General features: G+C 42.2%; 1 protein-coding gene across 3 annotated transcripts; it reads right to left on the reverse strand.

Moving 5' to 3' along the window:
• Nucleotides 1–2,784: 2,784 nt before the first annotated feature.
• Nucleotides 2,785–21,832, reverse strand: LOC135542059 (solute carrier family 2, facilitated glucose transporter member 1-like). Of its 3 annotated transcripts, XM_064968678.1 has the most exons (11): nt 21,455–21,832; nt 20,426–20,476; nt 13,538–13,633; nt 9,806–9,966; nt 9,422–9,662; nt 7,204–7,366; nt 6,783–6,970; nt 6,569–6,673; nt 6,354–6,455; nt 5,986–6,189; nt 2,785–5,810 (listed from the first exon to the last, which is right to left on the reverse strand). In XM_064968678.1, the coding sequence occupies exons 1-11, from the start codon at nt 21,470–21,472 to the stop codon at nt 5,610–5,612; spliced, it is 1,530 nt and encodes a 509-aa protein (XP_064824750.1). In that variant the 5' UTR covers nt 21,473–21,832; the 3' UTR covers nt 2,785–5,609. The 3 variants fall into 3 exon arrangements, with proteins under 3 accessions (XP_064824750.1, XP_064824752.1, XP_064824753.1); XM_064968680.1 differs by lacking the exon at nt 20,426–20,476 and having other exon boundaries at nt 21,455–21,831; XM_064968681.1 differs by lacking the exons at nt 20,426–20,476; nt 21,455–21,832 and adding an exon at nt 16,345–20,375.
• Between the last annotated feature and the right edge of the window lie 1,660 nt (nt 21,833–23,492).

Below are 23,492 nucleotides of genomic sequence, written 5' to 3' on the forward strand. Positions count from 1 at the left end.
GAGTCAGTAGAAAGGCCTCTTTAGTGTCCTAAGTTTTCACAACTGTGACCTTAATTGCCGTCTGTAAGCTGTTAGTGTCTTAACAACCATTCCACAGGTGCATGTTTATTAATTGTTTATGGTTCATTGAACAAGCATGGGAAACAGTGTTTAAATGCTTTACAATGAAGATCTGTGAAGTTATTTGGATTTTTATGAATTATCTTTGAAAGACAGGGTCCTGAAAAAGGGACGTTTATTTTTTTGCTGAGTTTATGTGTCAATAAGGGGTCATTCAGAATATACTGTCTTTTGTTGTCCCCATGTGATTACATGTGTGTGAGGGGAATTGTAACGGGTTTCTTCTACCTCCTTCTCTAACGAAGAGGTGGAACAAGGATCGGACACAAAATGCAACGTGGTTCGTTCGATACATCTTTAATGATGAAAAACACGAACAATTACAAAACAACAAACGTCGAAAACCGAAACAGCCCTGACTGGTGCAACAAACACAGAGACAGGAACAATCACCCACAAACACACAGTGCAACCCAGGCTACCTAAATATGGTTCCCAATCAGAGACAACGATAATCACCTGACTCTGATTGAGAACCGCCTCAGGCAGCCATAGACTAATCTGTACACCCCACACAAGCCCAAGACGAAACACACTACAAACAAACCCATGTCACACCCTGGCCTGACCCAATAAATGAAGATAACATAATAAATATAGACCAGGGCGTGACAGGAATGTACACTCACCCACATTTTCTCTAAGTCTGAATCTCTTCTATATATATATATATATATATATATATAGATATATATATATACAAACACTGCTCAAAAAAATAAAGGAAACACTTAAATGACACAATGTAACTCCAAGTCAATCACACTTCTGTGAAATCAAACTGTCCACTTTGGAAGCAACACTGATTGACAATAAATTTCACATGCTGTTGTGCAAATGGAATAGACAACAGGTGGAAATTATGGCAATTAGCAAGACACCCCAAATAAAAGAGTGGTTCTGCAGGTGGTGACCACAGACCACTTCTCAGTTCCTATGCTTCCTGGCTGATGTTTTGGTCACATTTGAATGCTGGCGGTGCTTTCACTCTAGTGGTAGCATGAGACGGAGTCTACAACCCACACAAGTGGCTCAGGTAGTGCAGCTCATCCAGGATGGCACATCAATGCGAGCTGTGGCAAGAAGGTTTGCTGTGTCTGTCAGCGTAGTGTTCAGAGCATGGAGGCGCTACCAGGAGACAGGCCAGTACATCAGGAGACGTGGAGGAGGCCGTAGGAGGACAACAACCCAGCAGCAGGACCGCTACCTCCGCCTTTGTGCAAGGAGGAGCAGGAGGAGCACTGCCAGAGCCCTGCAAAATGATCTCCAGCAGGCCACAAATGTGCATGTGTCTGTGTAAATGGTCAGAAACAGACTCCATGAGGGTGGTATGAGGGCCCGACGTCCACAGGTGGGGGTTGTGCTTACAGCCCAACACCGTGCAGGACGTTTGGCATTTGCCAGAGAACACCAAGATTGGCAAATTCGCCACTGGTGCCCTGTGCTCTTCACAGATGAAAGCAGGTTCACACTGAACATATGACAGACGTGACAGAGTCTGGAGACGCCGTGGAGAACGTTCTGCTGCCTGCAACATCCTAAAGCATGACCGGTTTGGCGGTGGATCAGTCATGGTGTGGGGTGGCATTTCTTTGGGGGGCCGCACAGGCCTCCATGTCCTCGCCAGAGGTAGCCTGACTGCCATTAGGTACCGAGATGAGATCCTCAGACCCCTTGTGAGACCATATGCTGGTGCGGTTGGCCCTGGGTTCCTCCTAATGCAAGACAATGCAAGACCTCATGTGGCTGGAGTGTGTCAGCAGTTCCTGCAAGAGGAAGGCATTGATGCTATGGACTGCCCCGCCCGTTCCCCAGACCTGAATCCAATTGAGCACATCTGGGACATCATGTCTCGCTCCATCCACCACAGACTGTCCAGGAGTTGGCAGATGCTTTAGTCCAGGTCTGGGAGGAGATCCCTCAGGAGACCATCTGCCACCTCATCAGGAGCATGCCCAGGCGTTGTAGGGAGGTCATACAGGCACGTGGAGGCCACACACACCACTGAGCCTCATTTTGACTTGTTTTTAGGATATTATGTCAAAGTTGGATCAGCCTGTAGTGTGGTTTTCCACTTTAATTTTGAGTGTGACTCCAAATCCAGACCTCCATGGGTTGATAAATTTGATTTCCATTGATAATTTTTGTGTGATTTTGTTGTCAGCACATTCAACTATGTAAAGAAAAAAGTATTTAATAAGAATATTTCATTCATGCAGATCTAGAATCTGTTATTTTAGTGTTCTTTATTTTTTGAGCAGTGTATATATATATATATATATATATATAGAGAGAGAGAGAGAACAGTCTCTGACTGCGTGATTTTCAAAGCTTTCTTCCTTTGATGTCTGGCCACTTACCCAGATATGGACACACACACACACCCAGGAACGCTCGAACACACAAACAGACTCACACACATCTAAACTTACATAGGACGAGACACTTTTGTTTCCCTGGCGATAGCACTGTGGCACTCAGGAACCAATAAGGATCTTCTCTTACTTGCTTATCAAAATACTGTAGTATACATCAAATTATTAACTACATGATTTAGATCGGAAAGCACATAAATTATTTGAAAAATAGATTATGCATCTGTAATCATTGATTAAAATCTGAACTCAATTCTTGTGAAAATAAATAACCCAGCTAATTTCCATGTTTCCCTGTATGCTTGTTTTATTTTATTGATTAAAAAATCCAACCACACATCTTACAAAAGAAAACCATCAGGACACTGACATCATAGCACGCTGTTTTACAAAAGATTGTTCTGTTGGAGGTTCATATCCACCCAACATACACACAGGTGCTTTTACAAAATGTAAATTAATACTGCACTAAAATTGAGAAAATAAAAACATCTAATAAATTAGACATCTAATAAATATTATATATCATTCAATGGTTCATGTACAAAGCTGAAATAAGATTGTGTTAATAGTTATCTCAAACAATATTTCTTCAGAGAGCAAATCAGAGAAAATAAAGGCAGGTGTGTTTATTATGCAAAAATAGATGTACAACTACCGATACGAGTAGTAACTAAAATACAATATTTATATATTTGGATTCCCTACTATCTATTGTATTTACATTAAAAGCCGTGTGGCCTCATTATGTGCAGTGATGGATTTCTTCAACTGTTTTATGCATACATCATGTGTTAATAAATGTGTTTATAAAATGCCAAAACATAATTGTCAAAAACTAAACACACAAAGTACATTGCATTTGATTTCAGTCCATAAGTGCATCTTTTTCTCTCCATCACAGGGTCAGAGTTCAATCCGACATATGCCAAGTCTTTGGTGCCAACATTGATCCTGACATTTGATGACTTAGGGCGACTTACAGTCAAGGAGGTTGCAGTGTTTAACCGACAGATTGTTTGTGGAGGAGACTGTACTAAAGAGTCCCATATAATTTCAAAGACACATACATATATTTGCATGCATGTGAATGCACACAAAGTCATCATGGAATGATTACAATGGGATGTTTCTTGTGGAGTTCTGTTTGGGTCAAGGGCCATTACGAAAACCATTTAAACCACTTTAAAACCGTATTCACTTTAGACTCGCTGGATTAGCCTATATTAGATTGTAAAACATATTCTGCCTACCTTTTGATTTCAAATAACAAAGACCTGTGAATGTAGGGATAGGTTAGGCTAATCATGTAGTTAAAAAACAAAACAATGACATCTAACCCAATCTCTTTGCAGTAACATAATAGGGTTCGACATTTTGTAGAACATTTTGAGAAATACTCCAACTACTATTACGTAAGATTTTTTTTTGTGACAAAACAACCAACATTGTGGATGAAAAAATGCCGCTAAAAACACTTCTCAAAATGCCTTATAAAATGAAAGGAAAACTTATTGAAGTGGCACAGCAGTCATAGACAGGAACCTCTACATCAAGAGGTGGAGTCGCTTGAATCAGCCAACTATACAGGGTTGTCAGCTATGTGTCACACAACATAACTGAACAATATAACAGCCCCTACAGTGCTGAACTATGCAAAGGCATTGAGGAGTTACAATAACAAAAATCACAACTTTTCTAGAAAAATGGATCATTAGTTGTGAGTCTGACCCCAAAGGGTGTAAAAGCACTTTTAGGATGAAGCAGACCTTGGTACAGCTGGAAGCCACATTACATACTAGACCCTGTTTGAAAGGAAGCCTGTTGTGAGGGACTTCAGTTTAGTTTTAGCGGGGGGTTACGCTCATATTAGCATGCAGTGAAACAGGCGTACGTTGCTTTTCAACAGTTTGCTCTTATGAAGAAGCGGATGAGTGATTCCAATGATCAAATCTACTGTCATATTCAAGGCGCCAACTACCATCACTAGTGTCAGAGTAGAAAATATTTCAACTAGTCCTATGTTTTCATAGTGTAAAATTCATGCTCATGGGTATTGCTTGGGAATGAAATATTACATGTACACATACAGTACTTACAGCCAAAAAGTATGCACCCAATGTTTGATCACATTTTTGTAACAGTGCTGTAACTCACTAAGAAATAAACCTCATAAAAATTACTCTTTATGATTTGATTTATTTTTCCATAAGAAACAAATATTTCTAAAATAATCAAAATTCTATCTGGACAGAAGTTAAAAATGAGTTGGTACAAAAAATATTTACATGGCATACAATGTCTTGAGGGTCTTGATTGATCCAGTAAATCATTTAGGTCATAAACAGAGGGTCTGTGTAACAAAGATACATATTGTTATATGTAGCCTCAGACATCCCCTATGTGGAACACAATAACGATTCGCTGTGGTTTAGTCTCTGGACTGGCAAAGCAAGTCAAGTTGTGGTACGATACAGTAGAAGGCATTTCATTGAGGGTACTGCTCCTCCTGTTGGAAAACAGTACAAATGTCATATTTCAATTCCACAACAACTGCTCAAATTTGCTGTGGCTACAGTGTTGCTACACAGTATGCTCTGTTTCATCAAGTAACGAAGGGAACAAAAACAAATTCTGAACTTTAAAATCATCCCTTACTTAAATGAGAAGTACTGAGACCTACATAAGAGACATACGCATGGATATCTAAACTGACAAAATGATTAAGGCAACAGACAAAATAAGAGAAAATGAAATAAAAGTAACTTGGCGGTGACCGTTGTATAATTGAAGACCCCCCTTTTCGTTCTACTAACCATCTACCATTCCAACCCACCTTCTGCCACCCTTGTCCCTGCTCCCACCAAGTTAGTGTTGTGATAAGAAGAGAAAGGAGCTAGGGACTTTCAGACAGGGGATCGGGAGGGGGGATCGGGGCATCTGTTCTCTGCTTGGTGAAGATGCCTGAAATGTAATGACAACCAGTGTGTCAGTTTAGTAGTCAGTTTGCACGCAGTTAGTGAGTGGTCCCCTCAGGTTGGGGTGGCCAGAGAGGGTTCAGGGCCGGGCCTCATCAGCGGGAGTGGAACGAGAGGAGAGGGGAGGGACAGGTGCTTAGAGCTGAGAGTCAGCCCCCAGGCTGTTGAGCTCCTCTGGCGAGTGCTTCTCTCCACCAGTGCCAGCCGACTGGCGGAACCCGGCTGAGATCTCATCAAACGTCCGGCCCTTGGTCTCAGGCACCTTGAAGTAGGTGAAGATGAAGAAGCTGAGCAGCAGTATGGTGAAGATGACAAAGACATAAGGGCCACACAACTCCTGTAGGGTGAGACGGAGAAGAGAAGAAGAGAGAACATTGATGACACAGTTTATTAAGCAGTGGAATCCAAACAAACGTGTATTCAAACAACCAGTTCATATATATCAAGATTAGTATTTCTACAACATTTACCATGTTGAGCATCTGACTAACAAGGTTGTGCTCAGTGCTTACCTCTACATACTGGAAGGCCATGCCCACTATGAAGTTGGCAGTCCAGTTGGAGAAGCCAGCCACAGCGAAGGCCGAGGGCCGGGGACCCTGGGAGAACAGCTCAGCCACAATGAACCAGGGGATGGGACCCGGGCCGATCTCAAAGAACGCCACAAAGGCAAAGATTGCCACAATACTCACGTAGGACATCCATGGCAGCTTGTCCTGATGGAGGACAAACAGACAGCAGGGGGTTAAACTACTGGTATTCATTCTACATATTATATTAACAAGGACTAGTATGAAAAAACAAGTGTTTTTCCTCATTGATTCCTTATGAGAGCTGCTATGTGCTATTATGTATAGTGTGTTATAGTTAGTCTAAGTACCAGCAGAGCCAGAGCGATGGTCATTAGGACGGCAGCGCCTGCCATTCCTATCAGCCCCAGCAGGTGGAGAGACCTGCGTCCAGCACGCTCCACCACAAACAGCTGAGGAACGGAGAGAGGATTTAATTATACTGTCTAAACACAAATTAAGTGCATCATGCATCATGTGCACCAAAAATGACACAAACACACCCGTATCTGCCATAGTTACTCACCGACACCACAGTGAAGGCCGTGTTGACCACACCGGCACCAATTGTAGCATAAACAGGCTGAGCAACTCCGGCCTTCTCAAAGATACGGGTAGAGTAGTAGAAAACCTGCAGAACACCAACAGCATAGTTTAAAGTTACAAAATGGACATGGCAGTATAGGTGTTTGTATATGTGGAGTGTGTGTTAGTGGTGAGAAGTATGAGAAGTAACTCACAGCGTTGATGCCAGACAGCTGCTGGGAGAGCTGGAGCATGATAGCGATGAAGATGGGCTGGCGGTAGAGTGGCGAGCGGAACAGCTCTAGGATGGTCACCTTCTTCTCCCTCATCATCTGCCTGGCCTCCTCCTTCATCTCCTGCATGTCTGCACTTACGTCTGGGGTCCCACGCAGCTTCTTCAGGACTGACAGGGACAGAGAGAGAACGGAGGTTACATTACAGTCTGCTAGGGCTGGGTCACTCCATACCTGGTAAATTCAGACAATTCAGGGATGAGTTTAAATTCAACTAATGAATTGAAAATAAGCCATTATTTTAGATTCAGAATCTTTTCAAGTCATTCAAACTGACAGACCTGAAATTGGCTGAACTGATGACATATGAATGTGTGTTTGTGTATAAATGTACTCTACCCACCAGTTTTGGCCTTGTTCTCCTCGTTGCGGTTGATGAGGAGGAAGCGGGGGCTCTCAGGGCAGAAGGGCAACAGGGCACACTGCGCCAGGGCTGGGATGAAGGTGAAGCCCAGCAGGAAGGGCCACAGAGACGCGTTCCCCATTAAGGCCTCCATGCCAAACACCTGAACCAAAACACATCGTTAGACCACCATCAGATTAAGCCTTCTTGTGCAAACTACCGCCATACCTTACTTATTTGTTAACCTAAAGACATACGAGCAGACAGACCGAGCCGGTCTCAGGAATGGCTAACTCTGGAGATCCCTTCGACCTATAATAATAATAATATATTCCATTTAGCAGACGTTTTTATCCGAAGAGACTTGCATGCGTACATTTTATGTGATCCGGGCAATCAAACCCACTATCCTGAAGTTGCAAGCGCCATGTTCTATCAACTGAGCGGTAAATCTGCTTTTAGTTTTTTTGCATGTTACGTGTGGAATCATCTCCAAAATCAGACATTTTATTATTTGGTGCTTCTAGGGCAATATCGACGGCTGATGGAGGACATATTTACTGAAACATATATTTATTTTCTATGATTGTGTTCTGTATTTCTGTTTTGCTTTGGTAGAGTATTGATTGTTTTGTAATTACTGGGCTCATCTGTAAATGAGACCTTGGTCTCAGCCGGACTCCCTGTCAAAATAAACATTTTATTACGTTACAGCCTTAATCAAACATGTTTAAAGCTGTTTATTTTCCTCATCAATCTACACACAATACCCCATAATGACAAAGCAAAAACAGTTTTTTAGAAATGTTTTCTAATCTATAAAAAACCCAGAAATATTGCATTTACATAAGTATTCAGACCCTTTACTCAGTACTTTGTTGAATAACCATTGGCAGTGATTACAGCCTTGAGTCTTCTTGGGTAGGACACTACAAGCTTGGCACACCTGTATTTGGGGAGTTTCTTCCATTCCTCTCTGCAGATCCTCTAAAGCTGTCAGGTTGGATGGGGATGGTCGCTACACAGCAATTTTCAGGTCTCTACAGAGATGTTCGAATCGGGTTCAAGTACGGGCTTTGGCTGGGCCACTCAAGGACATTTAGAGACTGGTCCCCAAAGTCACTCCTGCATTGTCTTGGCTGTGTGCTTAGGATCGTTGTGCTGTTGGAAGGTGAACCTTCGCCCAAGTCTGAGGTCCTAAGCGCTTTGGAGCAGGTTATCATCAAGGATCTCTATGTACTTTTCTCCGTTCATCTTTCCCTCGATTCTGACAAGTCTCCAGGTCCCTGCCGCTGAAAAATGTCCCCACAGCGTGATGCTGCCACCACCATGCTTCACCGTAGAGATGGTGCCAGGTTTCCTCCAGGGGCTTGGCATTCAGGCCACAGAGTTCAATCTTGGTTTCATCAGACCAGAGAATCTTGTTTGCCTTTTGGCAAACTCCAAGCAGGCAGTCATGTGCCTTTTACTGAGGAGTGGCTACCATCTGGCCACTCTACCATAAAGGCCTGATTGATGGAGTGCTGCAGAGATGGTTGTCTATCTGGAAGGTTCTCCCATCTCCACAGAGGAACTCTAGAGCTCTGTCAGAGTGACCATCGTGTTCTTGGTCACCTCCCTGACCAAGGCCCTTCTCCCTCGATTGCTCAGTTTGGCCGGACGGCCAGCTCTGAGAAGAGACTTGGTGGTTCCAAACTTCTTCCATTTAAGGATGATGGAGGCCACTGTGTTCTTGGGGGCCTTCAATGCTGCAGAACTGTTTTGGCACCCTTCCCCAAATCTGTGCCTCAACACAATCCTGTCTCAGAACTCTATGGAGAATTCCTTCGACCTCATGGCTTGGTTTTTGCTCTGACATGCACTGCAATCTGTGCGACCTTATATAGACACGTTTGTACCTTTCCAAATCATGTCCAATCAATTGAATTTGCCACAGGTGGACTTCAATCATGTTGAAGAAACATCTCAAGGATGATCAATGGAAACAGGATGCATAGAGTCTCTTATCAAAGGGTCTGAATACTGTAAATAAGGTTTTTGCTTTGTCATTATAGGTAGTGTGTGCAAATTGCTGAGGATTTGTATTTATTTAATACATTTTAGAATAAGGCTGTAACATAACAAAATGTGGAAAAAGTTAAGTGGTCTGAATACTTTCCGAAGGCACTGTATTATCCATTATTCTCCATATAATATCCCTGTGGCCACTGGCACTGACCTGTGCCATCAGGATGCCAGTGACAATGCCCAGCTGGTGGAGGGTACCCAGGGCTCCTCGAAGGGCAGTGGGGGCCACCTCACCCACGTACATGGGTACAAAGCCAGTTGAGAGGCCGGAGTAAAGTCCCACCACGAACCGCCCGATGATCAGCATCTCCCATGAGCCACCCATCTTAGAGAAGCCCATGAGAGCAGCGGAGACAAAGGCCAGCACGTTGGCCATGAGCATGGAGTTCCTCCTGTGGGTTCCACAGAAATAGTCAATTACAATTACTGTACAAACCTTTACATGTCACACATATTAAACAGTACATAGGCCATCCACATCATATAATCTCACATAACACAGTTGTAAATAAACATTGTAAAATTACGTATTTACCTGCCAAAGCGGTTGACAAACAGGCCCACGGAGAAGGAGCCGAAGATACCGCCGACAGAGAAGATGGCGACGGAGACGGACCACAGGGTGGTGAGGGAGGTCTTGGTGATGGGCTCCTGGTAGCGGTCGACCCATGTCTCATTGAGGAACCTCTCAATAACCTAGCAGAGAAGGCAAACGAAACAGTGCCAAAAAAAGAAATCACAGTCAATTGTTCACTTGTTTTTTTAATTGAAGATTATTGTCCCCATTGCCATTGGCCAGGTGACTGCTGTTTTGGTGTCTGGCCAGTAGATGACGGTATAGGATTGGTTTTCAGGGCCATGTTTCGTAAGAAAAACGTTCTGAACGTTGTAGATAGAATTGCCACAAATAGAGCCAGCATTCTTATTCTACATGTTAGAGATGCATGTTTGTTCTACATAGTATATTTCTATCTGAACGTTCCAAAAAGTTGCGTCCTACTGAACACGCCCCTCGTTTTCCTTCAACAAGGAAGTTTATGAAAGAATGAAGTGTTGGGTTTCAGCCCCTTCCCCCACAGTGACTTATCAGTGTTGACAAAAATACATAAGTCCGCCCAGCTTGTGATGGAAGTTAAGCTGTACAGGCTGGGAAGAATGTGTCCTCTATCTAGCACTTCTAGCACTCAGCACTGAGCCCTGGCTCCTCCTGTCCTTATCTCCCAAATATCACCGCTGGCTCCTGTCATGTGCTTTGCTGATAGATTATACAATATACTTTACCGATATTTACATAACGCTGAGTGATTCATATAGAACTGATAATGTATGTATAAGTCAGCTGAGGGGTAGGCTGTTCAAGATATGGCATAGGGTATATCATATTTTATACAGACCCAGAAAGTTATCCTAATTATTCTGCAAAGAAGTGATGACAAATCTAATATAGCCTAGCCGAGTCAGCCTAACACTGTCCAATAAAATCAACATTCTTACAGATAGTGAATGTCTGGTGTCTGACTCAAGACCTAGCAAGCACCTGGCCACAATGAAATACACTGTTCATTCATGACCATTGACCCTGCTCTGATTAAAGTGTTAATGCCTCTGTGGACTCCTGGCTAGGCAGGCAGTCAGGTCTGTCTGTGCTACAAGGTGCCCAATTTGGAGCGGGCAGGGAGGCAGAAGGACAAACAGGACAGCAGCCCAGGGCCCTTGAGAGACACCTAATCTAATCAGTGCTGCACTCTTTAGAGCGGAGGGCCTGCGTCACAACAACCAGCATCACTCCATCCCTAATCATAGAGAAAGAGGGGGGGGGGGGGGGATAATCTAGGGTTTTCATATCCAGTAGCAATGCTGTTCACACATTTACCCTAAATCTGGATGTGTCTCTATGTTCAGGAACACTGTCGTTTCTGTGAACACTTCCCTGCACTCTGTATGTTGCTCCTAAACAGCTGTGGCATGGTGTGGTATTACTGAGCATGTGTCAGTGGTGCTTACAGTATTAGTGTTTTATTAGAATTTTTCTTTCACTTTGACATTGTTGAGTCTTTTGTGTAGACTGTTGACAAAAAATGGCAAGTAAATAAATTTGAATCCCACTTTGTAACACAACAAAATGTGGAAAAACTAAAAGGGTTTGAATACTTTCTGAAGGCACTGCATGCAGTAATCAATATCACTAGTACTATAAAGTCATGTAAAACAGTGCTGGATCACAGACAACAATGGCAACGCAAGGTAGCCACTTAAGACATAATGGCAGACAGATGAGTGTGTAATGGTGCAACAAGTTGTCTCCTGAGAGAGGAACACCAGGACAGGAGTAAACTCAGACTGCTGATTAGTGGGATGAGGGCACAGAGTTAAGGTAGAGGGCCTGTGTGTTCTGTGTATCTAGAGTAGAGGCTGATCAATATGTTTTTAGGGGTCCGATACGAATTACGTTTTTTTTTGGGGGGGGCAAAACTTACTGATACCGATATCTGCTGATATACTGTTTTACGCCGGGGAAATTAAAAAATAAACAACTGTCCAAGAACTATGCATCAAATGTTGATTTCTTACATTGTGATCATAATGACATATCTTTAGAATGGACGCAAGTGTTCAGATAAGCATTAGATTCATGTTTATCATCCTATTTATTGAATATCAGTTAACGGTGGAATTATTGTCCAAATCTGATATAGCAATAAAAGGCCAATATGTAAGGGATACATTACCTTGGAAATAATGGACAACACAGCGGGGCGAAGTGGAGCTGAGTCCCTTTGCAAAGTTCATTTTTCCAAGGTAATGTACAGAATGGTAGTGTTTATCCCGTTTATACCACAATTGCCAAAGAAAACAATACTTACACACACATTTACCAGTGAAAAAAATACATATATTTTTTCCTTTTTTATAAGCAAATTCATACTTTCTTATCATTTGGTTGCTCTCATCATTCAGCAAAGTAGCTGCATTTATGTTTATTTAAGCCATTTTCTATTGACATTCATTTCAATACATCCATAACAACGAGCTGATGATGCCCCCATTTTGCCTGGCATAGCTAGAAAAGTTGGCCTTCTCATCAGGACACTTGTTGACACTGACTGCAAGTTACAAGGAGATCGCACTGCATATCAAACACTAGGCTTGAAGCGAGCTAAATAGTTTGTTGCTAGTAAACGTGCCAATGACAACCAAATTCTAAAATATCAGTTGCTGAAATCAGCTGGTCAAACTAGAAACATGTGGGAGGATTTGACAACTTTCGTGGCGGAGGGCAGAGGAGAAATGTATGTTCATCACTCACCACGTCAGGTCATCAGATGCTCTCATCAGAAGCTATTTTTTTCCCTCGTTGGACCTGCATTTATAATGTATTCAATTTTAGCTTGTGTGGTTGTTGGATTAGATTTCTGTAACTTTGTAGCAAGTACTGTCTGCATGTGTAGGTGGATATTGTGTCATGATTGCAAGGTGTCCTGATATCTTTTCAAACTTTTTTTGGCTTGTGTCCATTCTAGTATGTCCTTCTAGCCAATCAGAAACAAGTATTCAACAATGATGTGATATAACAGCTGATAGTATTGGTAAACCGATATATCGGTCGAGCTCTAGTATCCTGGCAACAAGGCACCTGGAACTTTGAGCAAAGCTGAGCGCCACAAGGTTTGTTCAGACAAAGAGAAATATTGTGTGTGGCTTAGCCCTTTTACCTGAACTAAGAGATTCTTATGGAGCTTTCAGTAAACAAAACCATTCTGTAGAATTAACACCTACAGTAAAAAGCTGTCCAGGGGATACACTTACATATGCAACAGTTTGAAGGAGTAGGGTCAAAGAAACTTGTTTAAGTTAATGGAAAAGAGGTTAATTTAATTGATGGAGTCACATCTCACTGAGAGCTCCTAAATTATGTTTCCTTTAACGGAGTGAGTAGCACTCTCCTGGCTTTCTCCTCACCTACAGTCTGGCAGGCCCTTTTGGGGCATGGAAACACTCCTTTACACATGAATCACATTACAGAGGTCCTCTAACGGAGAGAGCCTTGGATGAGATAGGCCTACGTCGAGTTATTATTAGCCCCCTTTTCACGTGTTGCAGGGAACATCTTGTCTGGCCTAGACAGGCACAGGGGCAGTCCTGTCTGGGAAAAGGTGTCAGTGACGATTTGAAAACGGTGCCGTTGGGATGAATATAGACAAGCCTTCCACGCCCAATTCCGATCAGACACATCAGCCCCCCCCCAATCTCATCCCTATGGACTCACCTTCTGAGGGGCGTTGATGACACCTGTGTTGTAACCGAACTGCAGTGAGCCAATCACCGCTGCTCCTACTGTTAGCATCAACTGGAAGGTTACTTGCTGCAAAGAGACAGGAGAGAGAGTCAGTTAGAAATCACCTATCCTCCAAATCTTGTAGGTACCTAGAGTTGACAGGCTTATTGTATTATGATAACAAATCTGTAGGCGAAGTTATCCCATTGATGCCATTCCATATAGGCCTAGGCTAGATAGGCCTTTAGGAATATTTGAGTGAGAACCTAGGTACTGTACTGTAAGGGTTAATCAACTTAGTTTTACAATAACCATTGACTTCATCCTGTTCTACTAGTTAGACAAGTAATTTCACTATGAACACCATGAAGAGTGACAAGCACAATGCCCTGATTCTCCTGGCTCATGTCCTTTGCATGGACCTTCTGTGTTGTTTTGACTGCACATCACTTTAATGAATGTGGCCCTGGTAAAGTTTTAATTCCGAAATGCTTTTCGACCTCCTCCAAAATGTAAAAAAAACTTGCCTATCTTGAGCTGCAGTTTCCGTAGAATGGGCTAGTATCCGACATTGTGCAATAGGTGGTTGTACTGCCCCAAATGTGTGTGATAGTGACGCAACTTGCAAGAAGGCAATCTAGCCTCAGTCCAAGCAGACAGGAGGGGAGAGTTCATCCTCAAACTGTCCACCTCAGGTGGTTGAATGTAAATATTGGTGCATTAGGATCATGTGTCCACACCCAGCTCTCTCAGAGGAGTGGTGGTTTAGTCCCAGGCATTGTTCTTGTTCCGGTTAGTTCTAAAAATCATTTGATGGGCTTAATCCCAGTGGAGTCCCAAGGCAGGCAGAGATTATCCTCATGCCATCAAGTTAACATCACACATAATCCTTTTCAGATGAGCCATTATGCCACTTTCACATTTCATGTAGTGTGTCTGTGGCTAAGTCAGTATTGTAGTCATATTGGGGTTTAGGCTACCCATGAGTCGATTTTTTGAGTTGGTTACAATCGTGAACAGAAGAGGTATGTGGGTTACTGGTAATGGGAGTTTTCCACTGTTTGGGAGTTGTCTGTATCTGTTGTGATGTTTTGATAGTGACATGGCTGTTCTGTTAAAGTTAGAGTGAGCCTTAGTGGTTCACACCAGTTGTGATGGCAGCTGAGATCCTCTTTCTTACTCATGTTGTGATGTGACGACATTGGGATTCCAAACTTAAAACCAGTGTAGTTATGACAAGGTCCCACATGTCTGTAAAATGTGTGTGAAAGTGAACCATCCCAAAACTATGACACATACGCTTTAACACAGTTACAAAAAGCACTCAACTATATAAACTAAGATATTGAACTTTCATGATTTCAGCGTTGCGTCATTGGTTGTTATAGCCTAAATGTGTTTCTTATTCATGGGTTAAACTAGGCCCACTAGCAGGACTATCTGACAGGGAAAAAGGGTTTATATAAGGCAGTTTTTAAGGGCACTAGTGAAATAACCCTACCCCCCTTAAAATATTTGTCGAGAAGAAATACTCAAGGCTATTCTAAACAAAAGGGGAGGAATAACATTTTTGTGAATTCTGAGATTCTTGCCTGGGGGTATGAAGAGGGTAGGAAGCTAGAAAGTTTGGAAACACTCTGTACGGTGTAGCTCAGTAATAGAAGCCCAAAAAAGGGCAGGCCTGAAAGTTTTGTGGGCCCACCCCACAGTAGCATGTTGACCAATAAGGTTCCACACAATCAATGAGTAGATGGGGTTCAACGAGTGCATCACTGGGTTGTTATAACCAGCCCAAGTACAGGATGTGAACACACACCACACACAAATACACATGTTCAGGAATCCAGAGGTTTTAAAGCTGTTGGCTAGGTTCTTAAAGGAGCCATGCTTCCTTTCAGTGAACCAGTTATGTCATTCTTATATAGACAATAACTCACTTTCGTAAAAACACCAGTTTCGAAATTAGCAAGAGAGACAGTCTTCCTTCAACACTACACTCATAGGCTACCTCCATCTTGTTCACTCAAAAGATGTGCAAGTTTTAAATGGCCACTGCTTGAGTGAGTCTGGGACTCTTTAACACAGCCAAACTGGTTTGCAAATACTCCATAAATATGGAACTTCACTGGAGTGTGTGTGTGTGTGTGTGTGTGTGTGTGTGTGTGTGTGTGTGTGTGTGTGTGTGTGTGTGTGTGTGTGTGTGCGCGCGCATGCGTTGCGTGTGAGTGAGTGTGAGGAACTATGAAACGCTCCTCTGTGACATTGCGTTTAAACTAGATACCAGTGTGTAGAGGGAGACCAAGCCTTCCCCTGGCCTAAACACACACACAAACACACACACTGCAAGGAGGAAGAGTTAGGGCAGATCTTGTGTTCTATGCTATCAGAAAACATTCCTTCCTGAAAGGGGATGGTCATTTATCATTTACCTAGGAAACAATTAAGTCACACCCTTCAGCTCGGAGATGTTTGTCGCAGCCTTACAGACTAATACTGGCCCTTTAACACATAATGTCACCATCTTTTTAAAACAGATGGCGTCACCAGCCGTGTTAACATTCCGGCTAAAGATGTATTAATTTGCATTCAAATGTTTACTTTGAGTCTTTTGATTAGTTAAGCTATACAAAAAGACCTTGTTATCACATGATGACTGATGACTCATGCCCATGTTCAATAAGGAACTAAAGGTACTGGTTATATAATAAAAACAACATTGTCAATGAAAACAGCTTTCATTGAGACAACAAAATCAGGAGAGATTAACTGGCATACTGACAGCATACAAAATCTCTTACCATTTTTAGAACTTGTTTATGTTAACATTTTCCTGGTTCTGTCAGCGCAACCGAACCTCCATGCAAATAAATCTCCTTCTCCTCAGGAGTGAGTCTGTGAATTTCTGCCCAGTCACGGTGATGTGGCTGGCGAATTGTTGACTGTGGCTTTAGGCTTAGTTGGTTATAATTGAATTCATCTAACTTGGAAAAACACAAATTGAGTATTTAGATATACAACCTTTTTCCAAAAAAGTGCTTTGCATGATTACAATCAACGTTTACGTTTCAGGCCTGCCTCATCTAATGCCTCATCGGTGAAACCTCTTCACATCGATGTGATGCATGAGATTGTCTGGGCTTGAGCAAACATCTAAAGTGATCATTCAGCCTGTCCCTTGAGCAACAGTTTACTCAACAAAGCCCAACAGTTAAATTCTTGGAGGTAGTTAGGTAAATGAGATCTACTTTATAAGATCAACACAAGCAGTCCAGACGCAGTAGCCAGTTTATACTGCACTGATGAATGACGATGGTGAGACTGTTCTTTAAAGGAAAAAGGAACAGGGGCTGGACCAAAGTTGTATGTAGAGTTGTGAGAGTCAGTCCCAAGTGTAAGATAGAACCTTTTTTCACATAAGCACTTTGTTGCCTAATGTCTGTGACCAAAGTCAGTGGTCCCTCTCTTCTAACACCCTAGCCTCTTCTAAAATTACTGCTGGTACACGTTGCATCACATTGAGTGATAGTCTGTGAGTAAGCTGTCGTGAACAAATATACGTAAACATAACTGGTATCGTAGAATCTGTCTGGAAGGAATGGGATGCCTGGGATAATGAGCAGCGGTAGTTCCTGTGTTTGCCTTTTTTCATCACTGGTTATTTGGACAAATCATTATTTATGTAATTTATCTATGTTTCATCGTGTCGTTTTTTCTTCATTTTCTTCAGTTTAGTCACATGATTTCTCAATTTGCAGTATATTTGCCCATCAGTTGTGCAGCCAGACTTATTTGCCATTCCTTTTTCTTTATCCCTCTCAACTAGGGGTCGGATGATTATGATTTTTCAACGCCGATACCGATATCTGATTATTGGAGGACCAAAAAAAGCAGATACCGATTAATCGGCTGATTTTATTTATTTATTTGTAATAATGACATTTACAACAATACTGAATGAACACTTCTATTTTAACTTAATATAATACATCAATAAAATAAATGTAGCCTCAAATAAATAATGAGACCTGTTCAATTTGGTTTAAATAATGCAAAAAAAAGTGTTGGAGAAGAAAGTAAAAGTGCAATGTGTCGTTAACTAGTGATTGTGTTAAGATTGATTGTTTTTTATAAGATACGTGTAATGCTAGCTAGCACCTTACCTTGGCTCCTTGCTGCACTCGCATAACATGTAGTCAGACTGTCACGCAGTCTCCTCGTGGAGTGCAATGTAATCGGCCATGATTGGTGTTCCTAAATGCCGATTACCGATTGTTGTGAAAACTTGAAATCGGCCCTAATTAATAGGTCGACCTCTACTCGCAACTATACCATTTTCAATTCCTCATCAATCCACAGGGATTTAACATTTTTTACAGTAATGTTCTAAATGGGTGCATGCTTATTAATCACTGGGATAAGCAATTTCATAAATGTGTCAAGTGCAGCGTCTGGTTGCTCCTCATTACACACCACGGACAAACAAATATTCTTTACATCAACAACATAGGAATCACTACAAAACGTCTCTTATACACTATATTAGGCCCAGCCTTTGGAACTTTGGTCTTCCTAGATATGGCTACGATATTGTGATCATTACATCCGATGGATTTGGATACTGCTTTAAGCAAAATACTGCTGCATCTCTCCTGTGCTGTTTGTAACTACCCTGGTAGGTTGACTGATAACGTGAACCAGGTTGCAGGCACTGGTTACAGTTTGAAGCTTTCCAGGTTGCAGGTACTAGTTGCAGTCGGAAGCTTTTTCTTGAGTGGGCAGCCTGATGAAAGCCAGTCAATATTTAAATCAACCAGAAAATATACATCTCTGTTGCTATCACATACATTGTCAAGCATTTCACACATGTTATCCAGATACTGTTAGCACTTGGTGGTCTACAGCTGCTTCCCACCAGAATGTGCTTTAGGTGAGGCAGATTAACCTGGAGCCATATTACTTCAACAGCATTTAACATGAGATCCTCTCTAAGTTTTACAGGAATGTGGATCTGAATATAAATGGCAACACCTCCTCCTTTGGCATTTCTGTCTTTTCTGTAGATGTTATAACCATGTATTGCTACCACTGTATCATCAAAGGTATTATCTAAGTGAGTTTCAGAAATTGTCAGAATCTTTTACTTGCAAATTATTGATTTCCTGAATCTAGTTCTTAAACAACATATGTTAACGTGGACTATTTTTAGCACTTTCTGGGAGACTTGATTGTTTTCATTGCTTTACTGGGAAGCTTAGCAGAGGCAGACATGCTCATGTTATTTATGTTAGTGCAGGGTGAGCTGCACACAGTGGTCTTCCTACTAAGGCACATCGCCTCATTGCTAACAGTATAACTCTGGTTCATAGGCCCATGATTACTGCATGCAATAGCTGTGGGATCAGCAGAGCCATTCAGGGAGGTAAAAGGGACATAAATGATGTTACTTACATTGTGTCTTCCAATGCCCCTAGGATAATGTACATTTGCTGAAGCACTATGACAACTCAGCAACACAATGGTAGGGATTAACTGAGCTGGGCTTGGGTCCTGGTCTTAAACATACATAGAGGACAATGGATAGACTGGGTGGTAGGCATGCAGACAGACTGTTGTCAGACGGTCTGATACTAGACATACGTGTGTATTGAAGATCCATCTCCTTTCACACTGATTCTGGTGCAAGAGTTGGTTCAAACCTAACACAATCTCAGATACAGTATAGCTCTCAGGAGAACAAGAGAATAGGCCTTACGATGTAACCAAACTCTCCTTCACATGAATAGCAATTAGCAGAGAGGTCAGTACAGTGTGTACAATGCCTTCCACTTCTTCGAGGAAACTAATTAGGCTCTACGTTTGTGCCAGTTTCAATTACAGCATTCCCAGATCTCTTAATCCAATATTTTATAGAAAAGAGTCATTAGGCCTCATTAGAACAAACACACTGACACATACATTAAAGGGCATACTGAAAGGGTAGTCATGCAGAGGGAAATACAGCTAGTGGACCGTTTTGAAGGAAGGCAGTGGATTGAGTGGAATTAAGCTTTTAGAAGGAAGGAACTGAATGCAGGGCTTTGGGCTTAATCAAAAGCCTAAACTGTCAGCTCTGCCAAAAATGTAACTGTTTCTGAGAGAGTTATTCCACTCAACACAGACCAGGTCAACTGTATGCTTGACCCCAATTACCTTGTTTCTTACCCAAGACAAAAAGAGGCCTCCACTGAACTAAAAACAAAACCTATTGTTTAGAGTCAAGCTTTGAGAGGACTCACAATTTGTGCCCTAACTGCCTATGAATTCAGTCATGTTTTGATTGTTACGCTTTGCACCGGAGGGGAAAAGCGCTATTAGTTGAATGCTTGTTATATAGTCTATAAAGGGAACAAAGATGTTAAACGGTATTGTTATTTGGAGAGAGGAAGTTAAACAGACACTAGTTGAGCAGTCAAACAGGGGAGGTGTCTATCTGAATAGGTGTATCAAAGTGAGGTCAAAAGGTACTACTTTGCAGACAGATAGGCCAGAACATCATGTGTGCTCAGAGATGAGTAAGGACAAATGCTTAATATTATGCACACGTGATTGAACCATGGCTGGTGACAGCTTGATGGCTTTTTGGCTGTTCATTTTCAACCACACCCTGGGTCACCAACACCTGCTTCCACCCACACGCTGACTGTACCTTCCCTGCCCTGCTGCACACACCCAAAGATCATAAAACCAGCCCGGTATGAAAATCCCAACCACGAGATGCTGATTAATAACACGCTCAGCGCAGTATTAGCCTGGACGCACACTCAAAGCTCAAGCTGCCTGTCGAAAGCAAAACACTAGCCTAATGGGAATTATGGCTTTGACCCCCTGGTGTTTTCCTACTGTGAGTATTCCCCTTTTCGGACCGCCCCTGGCCATCTGCAGTCCTGGTATCTGTGGGAACAGAACAGAACCATTCCCATCACGTCCATGACATAGCTTTCCAGCTGAGCGCCAGGAAATCACACAGCTCTGCCAAACCAAAAAAGGGGATACAGAAAAATAACAATTTACATGTTCACCATGTCAACCAGAAGTAAACAGTAAGCGAGGACTGGGAGGGACTTTGAAGTTGTTAGGGGGTTAACTAACCACACAGGATCAGCGGTAAGAGTCAGCCATATCAGAGACCAGATGAGTCACGTCTCTTCCTTTTACTACTGTAAACCAACAATAAGCAAATATTACATTGGACAAAAAAAAAAAAGTGAAGACCTCATATACTGGGATAAAACAGATCATCTCAATCTAGACTTTAATGTGCTGCCTTCCCGTGAGTAATGGCATCATGCTTACATGATACAGGCATGATGTCAACAGAGGGGGATGCAGGTTTATTAGCCAGGATACAGGTAATTTATCATCTTTAAAAAGGGATTATGAATAGCCAATTAGGGGCCACACACGTAGGCATACCGCACGATACGATTTGATGCTGGAGCGCATGCTTCATTTCCCCAGTAGCCGGGTATCCCACCGCGTCCAAATATGCTGGTGAGCAGCACAGTGCACATGATTTACATTTCAATTGAATGAAACAATGAAATGCTGAGTCAGCTAGTGTAACTTCTTGAAAAAAAGTCTTACCATTCTGAACCCATTGACATTAACAAGCTAACCTAACCAGTTTTTCAGACAAGCTACCCCCCTCCCCCCTCTCTCTCAATTCAATTCAATTCAAGGGCTTTATTGGCATGGGAAACATGTGTTAACATTGCCAAAGCAAGTAAGGCAGATAATATATAAAGTCTATCTCTCGCTCTCTCTCACACACACAGAGGCACAGACAGATACACAAACACACCGTTTTGTATATTGGTGTCTAAGAATGCTTCTAACTAGTCTTTAGCCTCACTTAAGAGTCACAATTACCTTGCCGCCTGAATCCATCGCCGCAGCGTGGCTTGTCGATATTATTGCTGGCAATCTTTAAATGTCAATACTTTAGTTTGGGTAACTTCCGCGGGTCTTCTTTTGGCTCAGACGACGTGTCTCATTTTTACAGATTCCCGTTTAAAAAAAAGTATGACTGATACAATAGGTCATAAAAAATAGTAGCTTCTTCTTTATTTTCAGAGTAATTACTTGTTTCCAAAATTACTTCAGTTCATCTTGTTTATTCCCCCTGTGTTATGAGCTCCATGAGCTCAAAACTGCAGATGAATTATGTCCCAAAGTTTTCTTGGGTTTTTGAAGTAGTTCGTTCTTCGAGTAGCCTACAGACTGCTATTTAGGGAAATAAAACCGTGAATATATGTCCTCTAGTCCGACTACAGTGATTGGCTGACGCAAGAGTTTAGTTCGGCCCATGGAGGTGTGTAGGAGGCCGGTTTCTATCTCCGAACTTCTATTGGTTTAAACGTGCACCGCTTTCACGAGGTACCGACATTAATTCCGAATAGTGTCACGTCGTTGTGTTGAAGAAATAGGGTAGGTAGTTGTGTTAAGCACATCCTCCTTAATGTGTTTAATTGCACTGATACATTTTCTGGTGTTATTACAATTTGGTGGAGGCGCGAGCCATGTAATAACATGGTTATTATTATACTGGTCCGACTCATGCACCAAGGGGGCGCAAATTTACCCACCATTGCTGATAGTTTTAGTTCATGGCGTGAAATGACACTGACAGTGGATGATGCGCCACCTTTTCATCTAATTTGCAACCCCCAAGTAGGCTATTTGTAGGCTAACGTGATCTCGCCCACTATAAGGATAGCAACTCCATACTTAATAATACTTAATAATCAGTACTTTATCCCAATACTAACAGAGAACAGGTAGCCCAGGCCTTCTAATGATACATTTGAAGGACAGCCCTGATTATTAGGCAAACACAAGACAGCATCCAGTCAGTCATCCTTTGTTTCTAAGCATCTTGCTGTATCCCTGTGTGTTCAGTCCTTCATAAACAATGTTTCAAACATCCAACATCTGATCTTTGACCAACGCTGGTGATGTGACATGGGTGCCCTCTATTCAAACCATATTGTGATGGAGATGTTTGTTATTAGAGGCGTGTAAAAACAAATATTTTCATGTGAATAAATGAAACTGCGTAATACCTTTTGTTTGAGATGGCTGGGAAGTGTCCGGTCTGAGTGCATGCAAAAAATTACAAAAATAATCTTGAGAACAGAAAGGAAAATGCATGTGTTTATACAGTGGAAATGAAAGAGACGGAAACAGGATAAAAAATGATAGAAATGGAAGAAATGTGTTCCCTTTTAGTTTCATCCATTCCCTTTGAAACCTTGAAAAAACAAAAACAGGCAAATACAGAGACAAAGGCCGGTGAGTATGCCATTTGGACCGACCTTGTCATGTCTTGTTATGTCTGTTCCTGTCCTTTCTCTTCACTCTGTCTCTCTCTGCTGGTCTTTTTAGGTTACCTTCTCTGTCTCTCATTCTTCAGCTGTTCTACATCTCCCCTAACTAGCTTATTCACTCCTTCCCACCTGTTCTCTCTTCCCCCTCTGATTAGGTCTCTATTTCTCTCTCTGTTCCTGCTACTTTCAGTGTCTGATTCTTGTTTGTGTTTTTGATGCCAGAAGCAAGCTGTCGTCCCGTTTGCTTCCACCTTGTCCTATCCTGTCGGAGTCTGCCTGGCAGGTGCATCCTGCATTATACTAACGTTCTTTTTGTTCCATTGACTACGTTGGAAGAGGATTTATGCCATTCCTGTTTTTCATTAAAGAACTCTGTTTTCTGTTAAAACCGCTTTTGGGTCTTCACTCAAGTACATAACAGAAGAATCAGACCAAGAATGGACCCAGCGGCTCCGGACCCTTTTCACTCCGCCGTCGAGATCCAGGGAGCGATGCTAGGCAGACACGAGGAGGAATTGTCTGCTGCTCGACATGCCGTTGAGACCCTGGCCGTCCAAGTCTCCGACCTCACAAGACAGGTT

The sequence above is a fragment of the Oncorhynchus masou genome, chromosome 6, assembly GCF_036934945.1.
Source record: "Oncorhynchus masou masou isolate Uvic2021 chromosome 6, UVic_Omas_1.1, whole genome shotgun sequence".
Taxonomy (NCBI): domain Eukaryota; kingdom Metazoa; phylum Chordata; class Actinopteri; order Salmoniformes; family Salmonidae; genus Oncorhynchus; species Oncorhynchus masou.

Bases quoted from the DNA above. Each gene is read 5' to 3' on its own strand.
- LOC135542059 (XM_064968678.1), bottom strand. The intron at 9,967-13,537 runs GTGAGTCCATAG...CTTCTCTGCTAG, and splicing joins TCATCAACGCCCCTCAGAAG to GTTATTGAGAGGTTCCTCAA. The intron at 6,456-6,568 runs GTGAGTAACTAT...TCCGTTCCTCAG, and splicing joins CGGCCTTCACTGTGGTGTCG to CTGTTTGTGGTGGAGCGTGC.